We start from the raw sequence: 23174 nt of genomic DNA on the forward strand, positions 1-23174 counted from the left end.
TCGAGAGATCGAGACCATCCTGGTCAACATGGTGAAACCCCGTCTCTACTAAAAATACAAAAAAACTAGCTGGGCGTGGTGGCGCGTGCCTGTAATCCCAGCTACTCAGGAGGCTGAGAGGCAGGAGAATTGCCTGACCCCAGGAGGCGGAGGTTGCGGTGAGCCGAGATCGCACCATTGCACTCCAGCCTGGGTAACAAGAGCGAAACTCCATCTCAAAAAAAAAAAAAAAAAAAAAAAAAAAAAAAAATGACGGGACACAGTGGCTCACACCTATAATCCCAGCACTTTGGGAGGCTGAAGCGGGCAGATCCTGAGGTCAGGAGATCGAGACCATCCTGGCTAACACAGTGAAACTCTGTCTCTACTAAAAATACAAAAAAAATTAGCTGGGCATGGTGGTACAAACCTGTAGTTTCAGCTACTCTGGAGGCTGAGGCAGGAAAATCACTTGAACCCGAGAGGCAGAGGTTACAGTAAGCCAAGATTGTGCCACTGTTCTCCAGCCTGGGTGACAGAGCAAGATCCTGTCTCAAGAAAAAAAAGGCCAGGCACAGTGGCTCACGCCTGTAATCCCAGCACTTTGGGAGGCCAAGGCAGGTGGATCATGAGGTCAAGAGATGGAGACCATCCTGGTCAACATGGTGAAACCCTCATCTCTACTAAAAAATGCAAAAATTAGCTGGGCATGCTGATGTATGCCTGTAATCCCAGCTACTTGGGAGGCTGAGGCAGGAGAATTGCCTGAACCCCGGAGGCGGAGGTTGTGGTGAGCCGAGATCACACCATTGCACTCCAGCCTGGGCAACAAGAATGAAACTCTGTCTCAAAAAAACAAAAGAAGAAGAAAGAAAAGGTATAAAAAGGTTATATGGCCCTTTCCGTCTAGCAGCAGCCATCAGGTAAGCCAAGATGGGTGCATACACGTACATCCAGGAGCTATGGAGAAAGAAGCAGTCTGATGTCATGAGCTTTCTTCTGAGAGTCCGATGCTGGCAGTACCACCAGCTCTCTGCTCTCCACAGGCCCCCCGCCCCACCCAGCCTGATAAAGCGGGCCGACTGGGCTACAAGGCAAAGCAAGGTTATGTTATATATAGGATTCGTGTTCGCCGTGGTGGCCGAAAATGCCCAGTTCCTAAGGGTGCAACTTACGGCAAGCCTGTCCATCATGGTGTTAACCAGCTGAAGATTGCTGGAAGCCTTCAGTCTGTTGCAGAGGAGCGAACCGGACACCACTGTGGGGCTCTAAGAGTCCTGAATTCTTACTGGGTTGGCGAAGATTCCACATACAAATTTTTTGAGGTTATTCTCATTGATCCAGTCCGTAAAGCTATCAGAAGAAATCCTGACACCCAATGGATCACCAAACCAGTCCACAAGCACAGGGAGATGTGTGGACTGAGATCTGCAGGCCGAAAGAGCCGTGGCCTTGGAAAGGACCATAAGTTCCACCACACTATTGGTGGTTCTCGCCGGGCAGCTTGGAGAAGGTGCAATACTCTCCAGCTCCACCGTTACTGCTAATATAAGTAAAGTTTGTAAAATTCATACCTAATAAACAACTTAGGACAGTCATGTCTGCTTACAGGTGTTCTTTGTCTGTTAAAATTAGTCTGCTGATTGTTTCATGAAGGTGTTGTCAAATTAAGAAAGTTAAAGTGCAATAATGTTTGAAGACAATACGTGATATGGTATATGTTGTTTCTAATAAGATAAACATTTTTGTCTTTGCTTTATCTTATTAGGGGGTTATATGTCAGTGTATAAAACATACTGTGTAGTATAATAGGTTTAAAATGAACTCTTTAAAATAAGAGTACTGAAACTAGCCCTGTAGATTTGTCTGGTGCATGTGATGAAACCTGCAGCTTTATTGGGGTGGCAATCCTCTGCTGGTTTAAAGCGGCTGAGATTGTATTTTAGTTTGGCAGGTACAGGTTTTTTAAGTTGGGCTTTGCTTTAGAAGTTGTAGGGTGGGAGGATGACATCTTAACTATGTCATGATTATATATAGAAAATTAGGGACACAAATCTGGGTTAGCCTGAAGAAAATTGCCTCGGTCTCCACAGTACCATCTTAAGTTCACATAGAAGATAAAAGCTCCTGGTTTAGTGCCATGGCTTCATGGCATTCATTGGTTACTGGTAATGGTATTAACACTGGTGTGTTTTGAAATTGAATATTAGATAAAGTTGCTAGCCTCAAAGTTGGTAAGCTAGTAATCAGTGCTAGGGTGGGAAGCTGGCCAGCTACTGACCATTAGATAAATATCTTTCAAGTGTAAGCTTAGACGTCAACCCTAAAATACTTAACCATAACACTAATTTGTGATCATGAATCCCTTCAGTCACACTGGTGGGGAAAATAGTTGGCTAGAAGTTCCTCATTCTTCATCCAGTCAGTCTTAAAAATAACTTGGGTTGCCGGGCGCGGTGGCTCAAGCCTGTAATCCCAGCACTTTGGGAGGCCGAGGAGGGTGGATCACGAGGTCGAGAGATCGAGAGATCGAGACCATCCTGGTCAACATGGTGAAACCCCGTCTCTACTAAAAATACAAAAAATTAGCTGGGCATGGTGGCGCGTGCCTGTAATCCCAGCTACTCAGGAGGCTGAGGCAGGAGAATTGCCTGAACCCAGGAGGCGGAGGTTGCGGTGAGCCGAGATCGTGCCATTGCACTCCAGCCTGGGTAACAAGAGCGAAACTCCGTCTCAAAAAAAAAAAAAAAAAAAAAAAACCTTGGGTTACCCCCTCTGTCCGCTCCCATAGACTTAAGGAAAAGTCATAAGAGTTTCTAACCATGTGTGTTTTCTGCAGTTATTTCTCTTGTTCCTGGCCAAACTACCCTAAAAATCCATAGCATTCCACAAAGTTGGGCCATCACCTGTGCTTCCGCTTTGGCTGTAAGCAATACTACCACAATGCATTTTTGTTTGCATCATGTCTTTCCGGGGGCTAGGCTACTGTTTTCCAAGGTGAATTTGAGTGTCAAGAAAAAACAGGTAGACAAGGAATTGCCCAATTGTAAATTCTGACTGCTGACTTAATTTAAATGCTCATTTTTCTGAACCCAGTTTTCTCCTATCTTCTCTAGGGGTTTCAAAAGGCTCAGTTAATTGATTTCCAGGAGGTACTCAGCAAGTTCATGAAAGTTCTTGAGACCTAAATTTCTTCTCAAGAAAAGATCTTAAGTAATACATTTTGATTGTGTAGAGGTTTAACTAAAGGAATAAATGTCTATTAAACTAAAAAGAAAAGTCATATGAGAAAGGGTTAAGGTTTCCTTAATTGGAAAAGACAAGATGAGGTTGATTAATTTTGCAGAAAGCGAAAGGAGAAAATATGTGTTAAACTTGCCTTGAAATGGACTGTATTGTCCTCAGGATTTAACAATTCTGAATAACGCCGTTTCACCTATTCCCTGCAGATGGCAGCCTTTGTCACCAAAACTTGGTTCCTCTCACAGGGGTGACCCTGAGCAGAGGAGACAATGCTATTCTTTTTTTTTTTTTTTTTTTTTTTTTTTTTTGGAGACGGAGTTTTGCTCTTGTTACCCAGGCTGGAGTGCAATGGCGCGATCTCGGCTCACCGCAACCTCCGCCTCCTGGGTTCAGGCAATTCTCCTTCCTCAGCCTCCTGAGTAGCTGGGATTACAGGCACGTGCCACCATGCCCAGCTAATTTTTTTGTATTTTAGTAGAGACGGGGTTTCACCATGTTGACCAGGATGGTCTCGATCCCTTGACCTCGTGATCCACCCGCCTCGGCCTCCCAAAGTGCTGGGATTACAGGCTTGAGCCACTGCGCCCGGCCGACAATGCTATTCTTTCACTGGCTCTAGATCACTCAAAAAATATTTATTGAGCACTTACCATGCACCCGAACCCAGAAACAGCAGTGGTCAAGCAGGCACCAGCATTGCCCTCTCAGAACTTCCAACAGTTCTAGAGCTTCATTCCAAGGAGCTGAGGGGTCCTCCCAAGAAAAGCTTCCGTGAGAATGGGCCTTCAATTACAGAAACCTTAACAAGAGTCAGAAGCAGAATGCCTTCTCAAGCAAAAACGATGTTGCAAAGGACATCACTCACCACCAATTGCTTTCCAGGCCTACTTGCACTTAAAAAGAGCCTTTCATAAGTTCTACCCTCAGAGAAAAGAGCTAGGATTTTTAAAAATTATTATTTATTTATTTTGAGATGGAGTCTCACTCTATTCCCCTGGCTGCTGTGCAGTGGCGCGATCTAGGCTCACTGAAACCTCTGCCTCCCGAGCTCAGGTGATTCTTGTGCCTCACCCTCCCAAGTAGCTGGGACTACAGGTGCCTGCCACCACACCTAGCTAATTTTTGTATTTTTAGTAGAGATGGGGTATGCCATGTTGGCCAGGCTGATCTTGAACTCCTGAGCTCAGGTGATCCACCCATCTCAGCCTCCCAAAGTGCTGGGACTACAGTTGTGAGCCACCATGCCTGGCTGAGAGCTGGGATATTTTATGTGTGTGTGTGTGTGTGTGTGTGTGTGTGTATACATATATATGTGTGTCTATATATATATATACACACACATATAAAATACACACACACACACACACACACACACACACACACACACACACATATGTATAATTGAAGGCCCATTCTCATGGAAGCTTTTCTTGGAAGGACCCCTCAGCTCCTTGGAATGAAGCTCTAGAATTGTTGAAAGTTCTGAGAGGGCAATGCTGGTGCCTGTGTGTATATATATATATTCCTTTTAGATGGAGTTTTGCTCTTGTTGCCCAGGCTGGAGTGCAGTGGCACTATCTCAGCTCACTGCAACCTCCACTCCCTGGGTTCAAATGATTCTCCTGCCTCAGCCTCCTGAGTAGCTGGGATTACAGGCTTGTAATTACAGTGCTTGACCACTGCTGTTTCTGGGTCCAGACACACCTGCCACCACACCTAGCTAATTTTTGTATTTTTTGGTAGAGATGCGGGGTTTACCATATTGGCCAGGCTGGTCTCAAGCTCCTGAACTCAGGTGATCCACCTGCCTCAGCCTCCCAAATTGCTGGGATTACAAGTGTGAGCCACCATGCCTGGCCAGTGGGATATTTTTAATTAAATGATTTAAACTTAAAGCTCTTGGAACTTTCTTCTGAGCCTTGAGAGGAATGTGGTCATGTAGTATGCAGTTGCAACTTCTGCTCTGTCCCGCAAGTGATTGTGACCCAGTAGGCCGGGCATGGCAGCTCACACCTGCCATCCCAGAATTTTGGGAGGCCGAGGCAGGTAGATTACCCGAGGTCAGGAACAAGCTGGAGAGCAGCCTGGCCAATATGGCAAAACCTGGTTTCTACTAAAAAATTAGCTGGGTGTGGTCGTGGGCACCTGTAATCCCAACTACTCAGGAGGCTGAGGCAGAAGAATCACTTGAAATCAGGAGGTGGGGGTTGTAGTGAGCCAAGATCATGCCACTGAACTCCAGCATGGGAGATAGAGTGAGACTTGGTCTCAAAAAAAAAAAAAAAGAAAAGAAAAAGAAAAAAAAAAAAAAGAAAGGAATTACCTACTAGCACCAGAGATAAGACCCTCTAAGGACATTACTCCTCTTCACAGAATGTTAAAGCATCTTCCTTGAAATGTAGCAAGCTGTTTTAATCAAATCACTGTAACATATGTATGGGCCTTATGTGGAAAATGTTGCAACTCAGCTGAAACTGTTTCTATCTATGTAAGTGAAACCTTAGCTTCCCCCTCTTTCCAACACTGACCCTATTTCTTTTTTTTTGAGACAGAGTTTCTGTCTTGTTACCCAGGCTGGAGTGCAATGGCGCCATCTGGGCTCACTGCAACCTCCTGGGTTCGGGCAATTCTCCTGCCTCAGCCTCCTGAGTAGCTGGGATTACAGGCACGTGCCACCATGCCCAGCTAATTTTTTGTATTTTTAGTAGAGACGGTGTTTCACCATGTTGACCAGGATGGTCTCGATTTCTTGACCTTGTGATCCACCCACCTTGGCCTCCCAAAGTGCTGGGATTACAGGCGTGAGCCACCGCATCCGGCTCACTGACCCCATTTCTTTGGAGTCTGTGTTTCCAGGTGACCATCCTCAAGCCTTGCAGTAGAATAAACTCCATACTTAATCATATTTTCTGAATCTTGTTATTCAAGTTTGACAGATACTAAGAGGCATTGTCACCAATGCAGAAAGAAGTGGCAGGGTTGTGGGTGAGTGAACAGGAGGATTCAGGAAATACAGACCAGGGATAACAGTTCAAAATGCCCCACCAGTTTTTAAGCCAAACATCCTTTTTAAGAAAAATTATCCAAATTTTGGAAATAAGACCAAGAGAGGGCACTGTGGTCCTTTCAATGTCATCTAGGACTTTGTTTCACAAGCTCACCCAAAGATTATTTAATTCTCTAGCAGTTATCAGCAAACTCCGTAAAGGTCCAGATAGCAAATATTTTAGGCTTTATGGGCTGTCTCCTATCTGTTGTCTACTCAGCTCTATCAGTCATCATGGTCCTCAATCTCTGTACAGCAAAAGCAGCCTCAGGCGATACAGAAATAATTGGATGTGGCTGTGTTCCAATAAAACTTTATTACAGGCCAGGCAAGGTGGCTCACACCTGTAATCCCAGCACTTTGGGAGGCAGAGGCAGGAGGATTGCTTGAGGCCAATAGTTCAAGACCAACATAGTGAGACTCCATCTCTATTTTTCTTTTCTTTTCTTTTCTTTTTTGAGGCAGGGTCTCACTCTTTTCTTTCTTTTTTTTTTTTTTTTTTCTTTTTTTTTTTTTAGATGGGGTTTCACCATGTTGTTCAGGCTGGTCTTGAACTCCCAACCTCAGGTGATCCACCCGCCTTGGCCTCCAAAGTGCTTGGATTACAGGCGTGAGCCACCACACCCGGCCGGGTCTCGCTCTTTTTGCCCAGGCTGGAGTGCAGTGGCACAATCTCGGCTCACTGTAACCTCTGTCTCCTGGGTTCAAGCAATTCTCCTGCCTCAGCCTCCTGAGTAGCTGGGATTACAGGCATGCACTACCATACCTGGCTAATTATTATATTTTTAGTTAAGACAGGGTTTCACCATGTTGGTGAGGCTGGTCTCAAACACCTGGCCTCAGATAATCCACCCACGTTGGCCTCCCAAAGCATTGAGATTACAAACATGAGCCACCAATCCTGGCTCAGAAGCATATTTTATTTTATTTTATTTTATTTATTTATTTATTTTGAGACGGAGTTTCGCTCTTGTTACCCAGGCTGGAGTGCAATGGCGCGATCTCGGCTCACCGCAACCTCCGCCTCCTGGGTTCAGGCAATTCTCCTGCCTCAGCCTCCTGAGTAGCTGGGATTACAGGCAAGCGCCACCATGCCCAGCTAATTTTTTGTATTTTTAGTAGAGACGGGGTTTCACCATGTTGACCAGGATGGTCTCGATCTCTCGACCTCATGATCCACCCGCCTCGGCCTCCCAAAGTGCTGGGATTACAGGCTTGAGCCACCACGCCCGGCCAGAAACATATTTTAAAACACAACCCAGGTCAGGTTTGGTGGCTCATGCCTGTAATCCCAGCACTTTGGGTAGCAGAGGCTGGCGGATCATTTGAGGGCAGGAGTTCCAGGCCATCTTGGCCAACATGGTGAAACCCTGTCTCTACTAAAAATACAAAAAAAAAAAAAAAATGGCTGGGCGTAGTGGCACACAGCTATAATCCCAGCTACTCAGGAAGCTGAGGCATGAGAATTGTTTGAACCTGGGAGGCAGAGGTTGCAGTGAGCCAAGATCGAACCACTGCACTCCATCCCAGGTGACAGAGTGAGACTCCATCTCAAAAAAATAAATTAAAAAAACAAAACAAAACCAAACCCAGGCCGGCCATGGTGCCTCAGACCTGTAATTCTAGCATTTTGGGAGGATGAGGTGGGCAGATCATTTGAGCTCAGGAGTTCGAGATCAGCCTGGCCAACATGGCAAAACCGCATCTCTACAAAAAATAAAAAATTATCCAGGTGTTGGTGGCTTGTGCCTGTAGTCCCAGCTGCTTGCCAAGCTGAGACAGGAGGGTTGCTTGAACCTGGGAGGTGGAAGCTGCAGTGAGCAGACATCGCACGGTTGTTCTTCTTCTTTTTTTTTTTTTTTAATTAATTTATTTTTTTAAGATGGGGTTTCACCATGATGGCTAGGCTGGTTTTGAACTCCTGATCTCAGGTGTTCCACCCACCTCAGCCTCCCAAAGTGCTAGGATTACAGGCGTGAGCCACCATGCCCGGCCACACTGTGTCCTTTATGCACTCCACCCTGGGCAACAGAGTGAGACCTTGGCAAAAAAAAAAAAAAGGCCGGGTGTGGTGGCTTACACCTGTAATCCTAGCACTTTGGGAGGCTGAGGCAGGTGGATCACAAGGTCAAAAGATCAAGAGCATCCTGGCCAACATGGTGAAACCCTGTCTCTAAAAAATAAATAAATAAATTGATAAATAAATAAAATAAAGATAACCCAGGTTATTCTTGATTTCTCAAGAAAACCTGTTTGTCAGAGACAAAAGTTTCAGGGCATAAGCCTCGCTCTTTTCTTACTTCATGGGTCTTATTCAATTTCTCAAACTCTACCCCCAAAGAACCATATCTCCTATTCAATAAGGGCCCTGTTCTTTTCATTTGTTTTCACTAATAGAATATACCCCCATTCTATGGGTAAAACCAGAGTCTGAGCTCTCCAAATGCAAAACCGTAATCAAGGTTCATGCAATTCACAAATCAGAGTCAACTTGCCCAGCCGATTGCTGCTGAAAGAGGTGTCACAAGAAGCAAAAAATCTACCACTGGCGCCTACAGGTTGGTAAACTAAAGTTCTGCCCTCTCTCAGGTAAGCCTTCTCTGGGACAAAAAGACTTTTTCCCCCATAATCGAATCCCTGTTCCAGCTGCCTGCTTTACTCACACGAGTTAAGTCAAGGCCTGCCCCAGAGGCCCTTGTACTCAGGCTCCAGCCAGTTAAAATCCTGTGGAACCACTGTAGCTGCCACAAACTGGCCGGGTCAAGAACACACTTGACCCATAATTACCTTTAAGCCTGGAGCCCTGACAATACCAGAAATTTGATCTCCATAGGTTATTTTAGACCACCAAATGTCAGTCCTCATTTGAGGACTGCCTTTTAAAGTTTTTAAAGAGAAAACTTAAATTAACATGGTGGGATTTAATGGGGCTGATAATTAATTGCACCCTTCTTAGCCTTTCCACATTCCAAACCCACTGAGAAGGAGATAGATGAATCAGGAAACTAAAACTCTAGAGTTTGTTTTCTGCATAAGGTTGATTGGAGAATGTGGCTTAGTGGTGCAAGCGATTTCCCTCTGGATTAAACTAATTTACCCAGCCACAGGCTGGGTTTCTGCAAATGTCTTCCACAGGGACAGGCTCCCCACGGTGGAGGAGGAAAACAGGAGTGTCTAAAGATCAGGTCATAGCAAAAAGAAAAAAAGAGAAAGTGACTGGGCAGCAAACTCAGCATCTTCTCCCAAACCCACCATTAGGCCAATCACTCCTCATCTGGTGGAGATACCAAAGAAAGGGATCAGAAGTTTTCCTTCAGTAGCTTCTCTATTGAAGAGTGGAAGTTCCCTCTCCCCTTATGTAAATAAATGAAGGATAAATTCCCTTCTAACATTTGCTATGGTTTCGAGACTTGTTTTCGATTCAATAACTATAGTCATGGTACTTAGATCACATGATGTGTTTGTTAGGATTCATTGCATTACAAGGCAAAATAAAAGTGACTAAAGCAACGTAGGAAACTCATATTAGTTCAGAGACTGATCTTCCCTCAGGCAAAGCTGCATTTGGGGTTTGATTAACATTTACCAGGCCTGGAGAGATCCAAGATGGCTGATCACTAGCAGCTCGGGATTGTAGCTCCCACTGAAAGCGCAAAGAACGAGAGGACGCCACACCTTCACATGAATTCTTGTTGCTCACGCACCAGGAGATTCCCAGCGGAGGAGCCCCACGGGTCGCCAGCGCGACTCTTGTGACCGGCGAGGCGGTTTTGCCGGCGCCTTGGAGCGACGGTTCTTGGTGCAGAGTCGGAAAAGCACCATCAATCTTAACGCCGCTGATTTGGTCGGCGCAGTGGGTTGCTCAGATTTCGGCGCTGAGAATCAGTAAGTTGGACGTCCACTCAGAAACCCAATTACAAAGACGGTAATTATAAAGACCACAGATGGATAAATCTACAACGAAGGGAAGAAAACAGCCAAAAAAGGCTGAGAATACCCAAGATCAGAACGCCTCTCCCTCAGCGGGGGATCCCAGTTCCTCATCAGCAACGGAACAAGGCTTGATGGAGAACGAGTGTGTTCCAATTACAGAAGCAGGCTTCAACATGTGGATAATGAGAAACTTCTGTGAATTAAAAGAACTTGTTTTAACCCAATCTAAAGCAACTAAGAACTTTGAAAAAAGATTTGACGAAATGTTAATAAGAATACACAATTTAGAGAGGAATATAAGTGAATTGATGGAGCTGAAAAACACAATACGAGAACTACGTGAAGTATGCACAAGTTTTAACAGCCGAATTGATCAAGCAGAAGAAAGGATATCAGAGGTCGAAGACCAACTCAATGAAATAAAACAAGAAGACAAGATTAGAGGAAAAAGGATAAAAAGGAACGAGCAAAGTCTCCAAGAAATATGGGACTATGTGAAAAGACCTAATCTACGCTTGATAGGTGTACCTGAATGTGACAAAGAGAATGAATCCAAGCTGGAAAATACGCTTCAGGACATTATTCAGGAAAATTTTCCCAGCCTAGTAAGGCAGGATAATATTCAACTCCAGGTAATACAGCGCACACCACAGAGATATTCCTCAAGAAGAGCAACTCCAAGGCACATAATCGTCAGATTCACCAGGGTTGAAATGAAGGAGAAAATACTAAGGGCAGCCAGAGAGAAAGGTCAGGTTACCCACAAAGGGAAGCCTATCAGACTTACAGCAGATCTCTCAGCAGAAACCCTACAAGCCAGAAGAGAGAGGGGGCCAATATTCAAATCCTTAAAGAAAAGAACTTTCAACCCAGAATTTCACATCCAGCCAAACTAAGCTTCACAAGTGAAGGAAAAATAAAGTTTTTTGTGAATAAGCAAGCACTCAGAGATTTCATCACCACCAGGCCTGCTTTACAAGAGCTTCTGAAAGAACCACTACACATATGAAAGGAACAAACAGTATCAGCCTTTCTAAAAAATTATCAAAAAGAGCATCAATATAATGAAGAATATACATAAACTAATGGACAAAATAGCCAGCTAATGGCAGTATTAAACTCACATATATTATTATTAATTCTAAATTTAAATTGACTAAATCCCCCAATCCAAAGACAGGCAATTTGAATAAAAAACTAAGACCCATCAGTATGCTGCATCCAGATCCATCTCACATTCAAGGATACACAAAGACTCCAAACAAGGGATGGAGAAAGATTTACCAACCAGAGAGCTAAAATAAATAAATAAAAAGCAGAAGTTACAATTAAGCAACAAAGATCAAAAGAAGCAAAGAAGGACATTATATAATGATAAAAGGATCAATGCAACAACAAGAAGAGCTAAAGATCCTAAATATATACGCACCCAATACAGGAATATGCAGACATACAAGACTTATAAAGAGACTTAGACTCCCACATAATAATAGTGGGAGACTTCAACATTAATATTAGACAGATCAATGAGACAGAAAATTAACAACGATATTCAGGACTTGAACTCAGATCTGGAACAAGTAAATGTAATTAACATTTATAGAACTCTCCACTTTAAATATACAAAATATACACTCTTATCAGTACCACATCATATCAACTTAGAAGTTTAAAAGAAATCTTGGTTGGCTCCTTGTTTGCTATTCTCTTCCCTCATTTTCTTTCATGTCTCCATTATTAAGGACAATTATAGGCCTACCCATATTTAGACTGCATTCTAGCCTGGGCAATAAAGCAATACCCCCATACTCTCTCCCTCTTCCTCTTTCTCTTTCTTCGTCTTCTTTATTCTTTAAAAAAAAAAAAAAAAAAAAAAAAAACATTTACCAGGCCTCTGTTTCTTACCATCTCTAGGCTCTGCTTCTTTCTGTATTGGCTTCATTCTCAGGCTGGTTCTTCTTAAGCAGCAGCAAAAATGGCCATCAGGCTGGGCACAGTGACTCATAACTATAATTCCAGAACTTTAGGAGGCTGAGGCGGGCTGATTACTTGAAGTCAGGAGTTCAAGATCAGCCTGGCCAACATGACAAAACCCCATCTCTACTAAAAATACAAAAATTAGCCAGGTTTGGTGGCAGGTGCCTGTAATCCCAGCTACTTGGGAAACTGAGGCAGGAGAATTGCTTGAACCCGAGAGGCAGAGGTTGCAGTGAGCCAAGATCGCACCACTGCACTCCAGCCTCTGTCCTGGGTGACAGAGCAAGACTCCATCTCAACAACAACAACAAAAGAAAAGGAAAAAAAAGGCCATTAGCAGCTCCAAGCTTGCATTCTACCAGCTTAGAAACAAACCTTGGTGCTAATTTCTCCTTGCTAACATTTTCAGCAAAATCCCATAATGAAGTTTCCTTGGTCTAGCTTGGGTCATGTGCCTTCTCTCTGTCCTAACCACTGCCAGGAACAGAATATAATGCTGTGATTGGCCAGACCTAGGCCACGTGTCCATCCCTGGGGCCTTGGTTGAGTTCCACACAAATTGCATGAATCTGGGGGTGGTGTTGGATTATTCTTCCAAGGAAAATCAAAATGCTATAATCAGAGAAGCAGGAGAATGGATTCTAGTTGGGAAAAACATGACCATCACACATGATGCAAAGCAAAATGAGTTAAATGGAAAGAAGATGGCTAGTGACTTCAAAAAGGCTTTGCAGTGAAGGTATTAAATATCTCAGGGACACTTCTCCTATTCAGCCCAGCTCTGCCTGATGAGATGAACATATTGCTCACCCTTTTCTTCAGCTTATTACATATGATTTCCCAGGTTTTTGTATTCAACAGCATTCACTTGGGTTATTTATTTAGCACCTATTATATGCCAGACACTATTTTGGATACAGGATGAAGTTTTTTTATTGTTGTTGTTGTTTTGAGACAAGGTCTAACTCTGTGGCCCAGCCTGGAGAGCAGTGGTGTGATAACAGCTCATGGCGACCTCCACATCCCCTGGCTAAGATGATCCTCCCATCTCAGCCTCTTGAGTGGGACTACAGGTGTATGTCACAGTGCCTGGCTAATTTTTTTTTTTTTTTTTTTTTGTACAGACAGGGTTTTATACAGACAGGGTCTGTTATATTGTCCAGGCTGGTCTTGAACTCCTGGCCTCAAGTGATCCTCCTGCCTCAGCCTCCCAAAATACTGGGATTACATATGTGAGCCACTGTACCTGGCCTAAAGTCATGAATAAAATAGACAAAATTTCCTGCTCTCATGGCATTTATCATTTAGTCAAGGAGGAGACAAATATTCAACAAAATAAATAAGTGCTATGTGTTATGAAGAAAAATGCAGATGCCACTGTTGGGTGGTTTAAATAGGTGATGAGAGGAGAAGATGGAGGCCACGTGCAGTGGGTCATGCCTGTAGTCTCAGCACTTTGGGAGGCCGAGGTGGGCAGATCACTTGAGGCCAGGAGTGTCTCAAAAAAAAAAAAAAAAGAGAGAGAGAGAGAAGAGGATGCAGGCAAAACACATGGTACATGTTTAATCCGTGGGCTCTGCTGCTCTTACTCTTGTTACTATCACTACCGCTATTATATATATATATATATATATATATATATATATATATATATATGTGTGTGTGTGTGTGTGTGTGTATGTGTATGTGTGTGTATATATATATATATATATATATATATATATATATATATATGTTTTTGGTTTTTTTTTTTGAGATGGAGTCCTACTCTATGGCCTAGGTTGGAGTGCAGTGGCGCGATCTTGGCTCACCGCAACCTCCGCCTCCCAGGTTCCAGCGATTCTCCTGCCTCAGCCTCCTGAGTAGCTGGGATTACAGGCATGCGCCACCACACCCAGCTAATTTTTGTGTTTTTAGTAGAGAAGGGGTGTCACCCTATTGTCCAGGATGATCTCCATCTCCTGACCTCACAATTCACCTGCTTCAGTCCCACCACACCCAGTCCATTACCACTATTATCATCTGGCACATGAAAGGCATTTGGTGACCCCTTGCTGTCTCCAGCGTTAAGTACCCTCAGCTCAGCATATAAGACCCCCCGCATTAGGTCCTAAAGTATTATTATTATTATTTGAGACAGAGTCTTGCTCTGTCACCCAGGCTGGAGTACAGTGGTGCAATCTTGGCTCACTGCAACCTCCACCTCCCCGGTTCAAGCGATTCTCCTGCCTCAACCTCCCAAGTAGCTGGGATTACAGGCGCCTGCCACCATATCTGGCTAATTTTTGGATTTTTAGTAGAGATGGGGTTTCACCATGTTGTTCAGGGTGGTTTTGAACTCCTGAACTCAAATGATCCTCCCACCTCAGCCTCTCAAGTAGCTGGGACTATAGATATGCACCAGTATACTCAGCTAAATTTTTTGATTTTTCGTAGAGAAGAGGTCTCACTATGTTGCCCAGGCTGGTCTTGAACTCCTGGTCTCAAGCAATCCTCCTGCCTCGGCCTCCCAAAGTGCTGGGATTACAGGAGTGAGCCACCATGCCTGGCCATATTCACCCTTTTGAAGTGTACGGTTCAGCGGTTATTCATATATTTGTAAACTCATGCAACCATCACCACTATCTAATTCCAGAATATTTTCATCACTCTGAAAAGAAACTCTGTACCCTTGAGCAGTCACTCCCCATTTGTCCCTCCCCCAAGTCCCTGGCAACCACTAATCTGCTTTCTGCCTCTATGGATTTCCCTATTCTGGACATTTCATATAAATGGAACCACAATATGTGGTCTTTTGACTTCTTAAAATATTGATTTTGTTTGTTTTAGAGATGGGGTCTCACTACATTATCCAGGGTGGAATGCAGTAGCAATTCACAGGCTTCATTGCGACACTCTATAGCCTTAGCCTCCCAAGTAGCTGGGACTACAGGCACCTGCTGCCTTGCCCAGCTCTTAGCCCCGCCTTTTTTTTTTTTTTTTTTTTTTTTGAGACAGGATCTCACTCTGTTGCCCAGACTGGAATGCAGTGGTATGATCTCAGCTCGCTGCAACCTCCACCTCCTAGGCTCAAGCTATTCTCCTGCCTCAGCCTCCAGAGTAGCTGGGATTACAGGCACAGGCCACTACTGCCCGGCTAATTTTTGTATTTTTAGTAGAGATGGGGTTTCACCATGTTGGCCAGGCTGTCTCGAACCTCTGACCTCAAATGATCCACCCGCCTGGACTCCCTACATGTTGAAATTACAGGCATGAGCCACTGCACCCAGCCCAGCCCCACCATTTTTTATTAATCCTTTTTTAAATTCTAATGTTGCATTGCTCTTCTCCAATCACATTCTTCATTCACTGAATATCCATTTCCTCCTCTTGACCTGGTTATGCCCCTTCCTCAGACTCTCACAAATGTCATGTCTTTGTGAAGTGCCCTGAGTGTTTTCTAACCCCAGAGGGTCTCATTTTCCCTTCCCAACTCCTCCTTTATTTCAACTTGCAGTGCTTCTTCTTCTTATTTTATTTATTTATTTATTTAGAACCAGAGTCTTGCTCTGTTGCCCCAGGTGGAGTGCGGTGGTGCAATCTCAGCCTATTGCAACTTCTACCTTCAGGGTTTAGGAAATTCTCTTGCCTCAGCCTCCCAACTAGTTGAGATCACAGGCATGTGCCACCATGCCTGGCTAATATTTGTATTTTTAGTAGAGACAGGGTTTCACCATGTTGGCCAGGCTGGTGCTGAACTTCTGATCTCAAGTGATCTACCTGCCTTGGCCTCCCAAAGTGCTGGGATTACAGGCATTAGCCACTGCACCCAGTCTATCATTATTTTTAATGTATTTACTTAATTTTAACCTTCTTACTGCCCTGTGACTGCCACAAAGTCACCAAACTTTTTTTATCCTTGAACATAATAAGTCCTCTACAAATATTTGCTCATTTGCATGGCATTGCCGTAACACAGTGATTCTAAGCCAGAGGGCAATTTTGCCCTCCAGGGGACATTTGGCAATATCTAGAGACAGTTTTGGTTGTCCAGGGGGCATGGAGGTGGCATGCTTCTGACATCTAGTGGGTAGAGGCCAGGGATGCTGGTGAGTCCCCTCCAATGCATGCACAGGACAGCCCTCATAGCAAAGAATCATCTTGCCCAAAATGTCAATAGTGCCAAGCTTGAGAAACCTTGCCATAAGCTAATTAGTGCTCATTGTGAATGGGTTAGCAAAAAGAAATCCAGAGAGATTAATGTACCAGTCTGTCAGAAAATCTCACTAGGAAATGGCATGCTTTTTTTTTTCTTTTCTTTTCTTTTCTTTTTTTTGTTTTTTTGTTTTTTTTGTTTTTTTGTTTTTTTGTTTTTAGGAGCTGAGGGTGACTTTAGTGCAAAGCCCTTTCCTAATGTCATAGAGGTGCCCTGGGAGCCCAGATGGTATTTTCACCACACTTGTTCACCTTTGAGACTGGCAACTGACCTCTCAGGAATCCTTGAAGTGCTAGGAATGTAACTCTGTTAAGGAAGAAAACCCAGGGCTTTTTAAGTCCAGCAAAATGTCAAATGTGAATTGTGCTCCTGGGGGAAGGAAGAGGAGGGGAGGTGTTTTGTAAAGTACCCTCTCCTGGCTTACCCCATGGTGATGAAACTTCTGAGCTGGCTCTGGAATAAATGATTCAAGGGAACCTGAGGCCCTATCTCTTGTTCTTTTAAAACTTGCAAAGGAGCTTTGAGAAGGATTCTGTTCGCCGCATGCATTTGCAGGAAACCCATTTGCAGGAAATTCATTTGCCGGAAACTCAAGGCACTGGTGTCAATCGTGAATACTGCAGCCCCATCAGAGCAAAGTTACTGGCTTTAGAATCATATCTTAGGTTCCTACTCATCCCATCCAACCGGTTCTTATGACTGATATGGAAATTAGGTAATATATGCCCTGAAAAGGAAAAGTAGGAGCAGTCTGAAAGAGTTTGATGAGGCAAGAAATAGGGTTTACATGCTATTTTAAAAAGTTTGTCCTTGGGGTAGAGTTACCACCAGGCTGACTGGGATCTGGTAGTGGTGTGTGTGCTTTAAAGAACAACCTTTAGCACAGCTGGCAGAAACATAAATGCCAACTAGAGGATTCTGAGAGGCACTACTCCCTCTTCTGAGCACTCTCCAATTCTTCCGCCATAAAAAAAAAAGCAAGGTGTGAATGCATTATTGTCATTGCTATACCATTTATCCAGTAAATGAACATTTTCCGGGTTCTGTATATTTGGCAAAATGCCACTACATTAAGTCATTTCTTTAGTCCAATTTTGATGAAAGCCCTTAAAGATAGAAACATATAGAGAGTACTTGGCACACTGTGAACTGCAAACGTGTTTAATGGTGATAGTAATTATGATAACAGAATAATGTGTGTTGAGTTGATAGTTGGCAGCATTTTAAGTATATTAAGAAAGCATTAAAAAAAGACCATTTAAGAACAAGATTGGAATCCCCAAAGTAACAATGGTCTTGTCAAACTGGAAAAGGAGTGCTGTTTCTGAGAAATATGTTTCAATAAAACTAAAAATTTTTCCAAATTGGATTACTTGCCCCAAAGCTCATTTTCTGTTGTTTGTGAACCCCACTCACTTAATCATTCCTGTATTCAACAAACATTACTTTTCTTTTGTCATTTGTGGTTCTCATTCCATTATTCCTTTTTCTTTTCTTTTTGTTCTTTTCTTTTTTTTTTTTTTTTTTTTTTTGAGACGGAGTTTCGCTTTTGTTACCCAGGCTGGAGTGCAATGGCACGATCTCGGCTCACCGCAACCTCCGCCTCCTGAGCTCAAGCAATTCTCCTGCCTCAGCCTCCCTAGTAGCTGGGACTACAGGCGTCCGCCACCATGCCCAGCTAATTTTTGTATTTTTAGTAGAGACGGGGTTTCACCATGTTGACCAGGATGGTCTCGATCTCTTGACCTTGTGATCTACCCACCTCAGCCTCCCAAAGTGCTGGGATTACAGGAGTGAGCCACCGCGCTCGGCCTTTTTTTTTTTTTTTTTTTTTAAGATGGAGTCTAGCTCTGTCACCCAGGCTGGAATGCAGTGGTGCTATCTCAGCTCACTGCAACCTCTGCCTCCCAGGTTCAAAGGATTCTCCTGCCTCAGCCTCCTGAGTAGCTGGAATTACAGGTGTGTGCCACCAAGCCTAGCTAATTTTTTCTTTTTTTTCAGTAGAGATGGGGTTGCACCATGTTGGCCAGGCTGCTGTCAAACTCCTGACTTCAAGTGATCTGCCTGCCTCAGACTTCCAAAGTGCTGGGATTACAGGTGTGAACCACCAGACCCAGCTCATTATTCCTTCTTTTATTCCACATTTACATACTCTCCTACTGAGTGCCAGGCGTTGCCTTAGATTCTAATAATACAGAAACAAATGATCCTTGTCCTGGGGAAACTTAGAACCTAGTGAAATATTTATTCATTGTTTCATTCATTTACATATTTACTGTGTGCTCAAATGTTCTGGGGATACAGAAACAGAAAACACAGCACCCTCAGATAAACGAACTACATTCTAGAGGGTAGAATGGAAAGCAAGGGCAAAGGTCTTGAGGCAACTGTGCGCATAGCTAGAGGCCAGTTAGCAAAAGGGACATGACACCACCTGTGTCCCCTCCCACTCTGATAGAGACACATAACATTTTCTTAATTCTACCTAAAAGACTGTACAAAAAGTCTCTTCTTTCCAAACAGTTTGCCTCCCTAAATCCTTCCAGTATATTTCTTGGGAAGCTGTCACTAGATTTGTGTACCTCTGTTTCTCAATATGTGACTCCATTCTGGTTTCTTGCAGGTTTTTGTTTAAAGGAATGGTGGCGTTATTTATTTAAAACAGGCTTTTAAAGATACGGCTAAAACAGGAGAGAAAACCCTCACGTAGCCCACCTGCAATTTCTATTCACTTAACCTAGGTTCCGCGTCTGGGGACTCCTTCAAGGTCCTAAATCTTTGGCAGTCAAGTCAAAAGTGACTACAATTATAGGACTACAATTCCCAGGAGACACTGCGTTTGCATCCTCTGCGCACGCTCAACCTTGGTGACTGCATAGGGCAGTGAGCCCGAGGGGCGGGCCTTGGGCCGGAGCCGCGAATCGGGGCGGGGCTAGGGGCAGGGCCAGGGAGGGGGCGGTGCTGCCGGCGGGGCCCGGAACACGCTAGTGGAGCGGAAGATGGCGGCGGCAGTGGCGGCTGCAGCCGGGACCTTAGTTGGGCTGAGGCGGAGGAGCCGCCGGCTTTGACCTCGCTCTGGCTCCGGTTCGCGCGGCTGAGCGTGTGCGAGGCCCGGCGCGTCGGGCAGGGGCGGCGGCGGCCACTGCGCGCCGTCCTGAGGAGCGCCCCGGCGGCGGCGCGACTGCGGCTGAGGAGAGAGCCGGCTCCGGGCCTCCGCGTCCTCCTGCTCCCCCGGCCCCCCGCCTCCTCGGGGGGGCGGCGGCGGCGATGTTCTCGGTCCTCTCGTACGGGCGGCTGGTGGCCCGCGCCGTGCTCGGCGGCCTCTCGCAGACCGACCCCAGGGCCGGCGGCGGCGGCGGCGGCGGCGACTACGGGCTGGTGACGGCCGGCTGCGGCTTCGGCAAGGACTTCCGTAAGGGCCTCCTCAAGAAGGGCGCGTGCTACGGGGACGATGCCTGCTTCGTGGCCCGACACCGCTCCGCGGACGTGCTTGGTGAGTCCCCGGCCCGGTCCCCCGCCCCAGCCTCGGATCCGCCTCCCGGGGACTCCCCTGCGCGGGGCTTCCCCAGTTCCTCCCGGCGGCGAGAGGAGCCAGAGCACTCACATGGAGGGAGCGCTTACTATGCGCCAGGCGCCGTGCCAAGCGCTCCGAGGCGCGTTTTCCGCTTGAACGACCCCCGTTTTAGAGAGGAGGAAACTGAGGCGCAGAGCGGTCAAGCCGTGTGTTCAAGGTCACAACCCGAGAGTGTGACCGGTCTGTCCGAGTCCAGAGCCACCCTCTCGGTCTCACTCGGCTGTGCCAGCCCCGGGCGACCTCGTCCTCTCCCTGGGCGACACCTGCAGGCACCTAACCTCTCTCTGGTTCCGTTCCTCTGCGTGCCCCGCGGATCCCTGCCTCTTCGCGGGCTCCCGACACCACAGCCTGGCCCAGGCTGCGGGATCGCCGGCAGACGGGCATTCCTGAGCCCCTAGACAACCTGGCCGTTTTCTTTCGACTCCTGGATCGTGACCAAATCTTCATCCTTTTCGGAGTCTGGCGGTGGGGGCTGCTGGCTTGGCGAAGAAACCCTCACAGCGTGTTCTCCCAAATTGATCTTGTCCACTTGCGGTCACTTGGGGGTTGGCGGAGTCTCCTTGATCCAAAATAGAATGGTCGAGCCTACTCATAGACTGCAGTCGGGAAAGCTTTGAGAATTGGTCATAGCCTTTTCAGGCCACAGGTGCTTCCTGAGGCCTGTTCCAGTTACACGTTTGGAGGGTGGGAGACTGGGGAGAGAGCTTGCAGAAAGGACTAAATATAATTCACAAGCAATCAGAAACTTTCAGGTAATGTACGCCTTTGGAGATTTTGTGTATGGCGTGGGATAATGTGCCGTTAAAACTCTAATAAAGCACCCACTTGGAAATTGAAGGACGAGTTGTCATTGAACTTGGGTTCAAATGTCACTTTGATTTCCCTTCCTAGGTGAGAGTGAGTTTTTGGTTACTTTAAATTTCATAGGCTCAGGCAGAGTTTGGCATTGGAACAAATGATTCTGTAACTTTTTTATGGCAGTAATTACTTTTTAATCTGATCTCAGAATAATTGCCTAGTATCTCTACCACATGTAGTGTTTGTGAACATGGGACTGGAAAGGCTGTTCTCATTTTAATTTATGAATGACCCCATTACTTGGGTTGAAAAAAAAACATTTAATGTTTAGGCAACGCTATTGATACTAACCTAAGAGGGAAACTTAGAAAGGTCCTGCAGCTTGCAGTTGAAATTGTACAAATCCACTCAGGAGTCAGCTGTCGGTAGCTATCTTTTCCCTGATACATTTAGAAGCGCTTCACTCAATGAGCTTGGACCTGTGCTGCTTTTTAAGTAATTTTTTTATTTTTGTTTTTTATTTTTAAAACGGAGTTTCATCATGTTGGTCAGGTTGGTCTTGAACTCCCGACCTCAGGTGATCCGCCCACCTTGGCCTCTAAAGTGCTTGGATTACAGGCATGAGCCACCAAGCCCGGCCTGTGCTGCTTCTTAAAGTTGCGTTAGTGACATAGGATAGGGGATAATGAAGCTCTAAGGTTCACCTTATAAATTTGTATGCTGGCTTTTATGAAAGATCCGTGACTTGATTGATGATTTGGGGAGTATTTAAATGTGTCAAATCCTATATTGATGATTGATTTTAAAATTTTGGAAAACTACCTTAATGGAGTGGAATATTTACAAGAATTGAGGGGATTTTGGTCAAACCCATTCTAAAAAAACTATAAACATAATTTCATGTCCTGACATCTGGTGGAAACCAGTGAACTTTGATGCTCAGCTTTGCCACTTAGTAGCTCTGTGATTTGTGGTCTTGGGCAGAGCCTCTCTTGAGTCTCCTTTTCTTTATCTGGACTAGGGAATGAAGGGAATGGACGACCTGACCCTTAGTGACTATAGCTTCTGACCATCAAATCGTATTTTCTTCTTTTGGGGGTGCTGAGGGGATGGAGTTTCGCTCTTGTTGCCCAGGCAGAAGTGGTTCTTAGCTTACCTTGGTTCGCAACCCCTGAGGATCTTTGACTGTCCAAGAGCTCACTCCTCTGGACACTGTACAGAGAGACAAAATTTTGCATAGGCTCTTAGGAACTTGGTTGACTCCATGACTCCTGATACCACCTAGAAGTCAGGAACTTGGTTGACTCCGTGACTCCTGATACCACCTAGAGCAGGCGTCCCCAAACTGCGGCCCCCTGAGGCCATTTATCCGGCCCCCTGCCACACTTCAGGAAGGGGCACCTCTTTCATTGGTGGTCAGTGAGAGGAGCACAGTATGTGGTGGCCCTCCAGCGGTCTGAGGGACAGTGAACTGGCCCCCTGTGTAAAAAGTTTGGGGACGCCTGACCTAGAGGTCCATGCACAGGAATCACATCAAGAACCCCAGCTCTGTACCCTTCTTGAAGGGAATGCCAGCAGGCACAGTCAGATAGCGGTTGCTGATATGACCAAAGGGTGGTGGTTAGCCATATTTGACAGAGATCAAGCATGCACATGTGCAGGTGGGGGATGGGGGCAGTGAAGGACAGGTTCACCAGGACTATCCTGTTGTGGAGGAGCTCTTCAGGACAGCAGTCTTTCGAGCCACCTGAAATAACTTCATGAGTTGGCCTCATTTGATCCTTGGCTGTCCTGAACCAGTTCATATGATGGTGACTTCTATTTTATTGATAGCGTAAAAGGTGATAACTTTTATTTTTCTTTCTTGTGGACCTGTGTCTAGAAAAAGGTGATGACTTTTATTTTTTGAGACAGAGTCTTGTCCTGTCGCCCAGGCTTGCAGTGCAGTGGTGCAATTTCGGTTCACTACAACCTCCGCCTTCTGGGTTCAGGTGATTCTTGTGCCTCAGCCTCCTGAGTAGCTGGGACTACAGGCATGTCCCACCACTCCCAGCTCGATGTTTGTTTGTTTTTGAGACGGAGTCTCACTCTTATCACCAGGCTGGAGTGCAGTGGCACTTCGCCTCCCCAGTAGCTGGCACTACAGGCATGCACCACCATGCCCACGTAGTTTTTGTATTTTTAGTAAAGATGGAGTTTCACCATGTTGGCCAGGATGGTCTTGATCTCTTGACCTCACAATCTGCCCTCCTCAGCCCCGCAACATGCTGGTATTACAGGCATGATTGTTTGTAATTTTTTTAGTAGAGACGAGCTTTTGCCATATTGCCCAGGCTGGTGTCGAACTCCTGACCTCGTGTGATCCACCCGCCTTGGCCTCCCAAAGTACTAGGATTACAGGTGTGAGCCATGGCTTCCGGCTAAGGTGA

At 45.4% G+C, this 23174-nt stretch overlaps 1 protein-coding gene and 1 pseudogene across 1 annotated transcript in view; both read left to right on the forward strand.

The window, feature by feature from the left end:
* Nucleotides 1-894: 894 nt before the first annotated feature.
* On the forward strand, nucleotides 895-1598 carry LOC101051515 (large ribosomal subunit protein eL15-like; annotated as a pseudogene).
* Nucleotides 1599-19336: 17738 nt separating this feature from the next.
* PPTC7 (protein phosphatase targeting COQ7) overlaps nucleotides 19337-23174 on the forward strand; it is a 49580-nt gene continuing 45742 nt past the window's right edge. The window contains exon 1 of the mRNA XM_074402252.1: nucleotides 19337-19866. Within this exon, the coding sequence (XP_074258353.1) occupies nucleotides 19641-19866 (226 nt within the window). The 5' untranslated portion in view covers nucleotides 19337-19640. The remainder of the gene's footprint in view (nucleotides 19867-23174) is intronic.

Source organism: Saimiri boliviensis, chromosome 7 (genome assembly GCF_048565385.1).
Source record: "Saimiri boliviensis isolate mSaiBol1 chromosome 7, mSaiBol1.pri, whole genome shotgun sequence".
Taxonomy (NCBI): Eukaryota; Metazoa; Chordata; class Mammalia; order Primates; family Cebidae; genus Saimiri; species Saimiri boliviensis.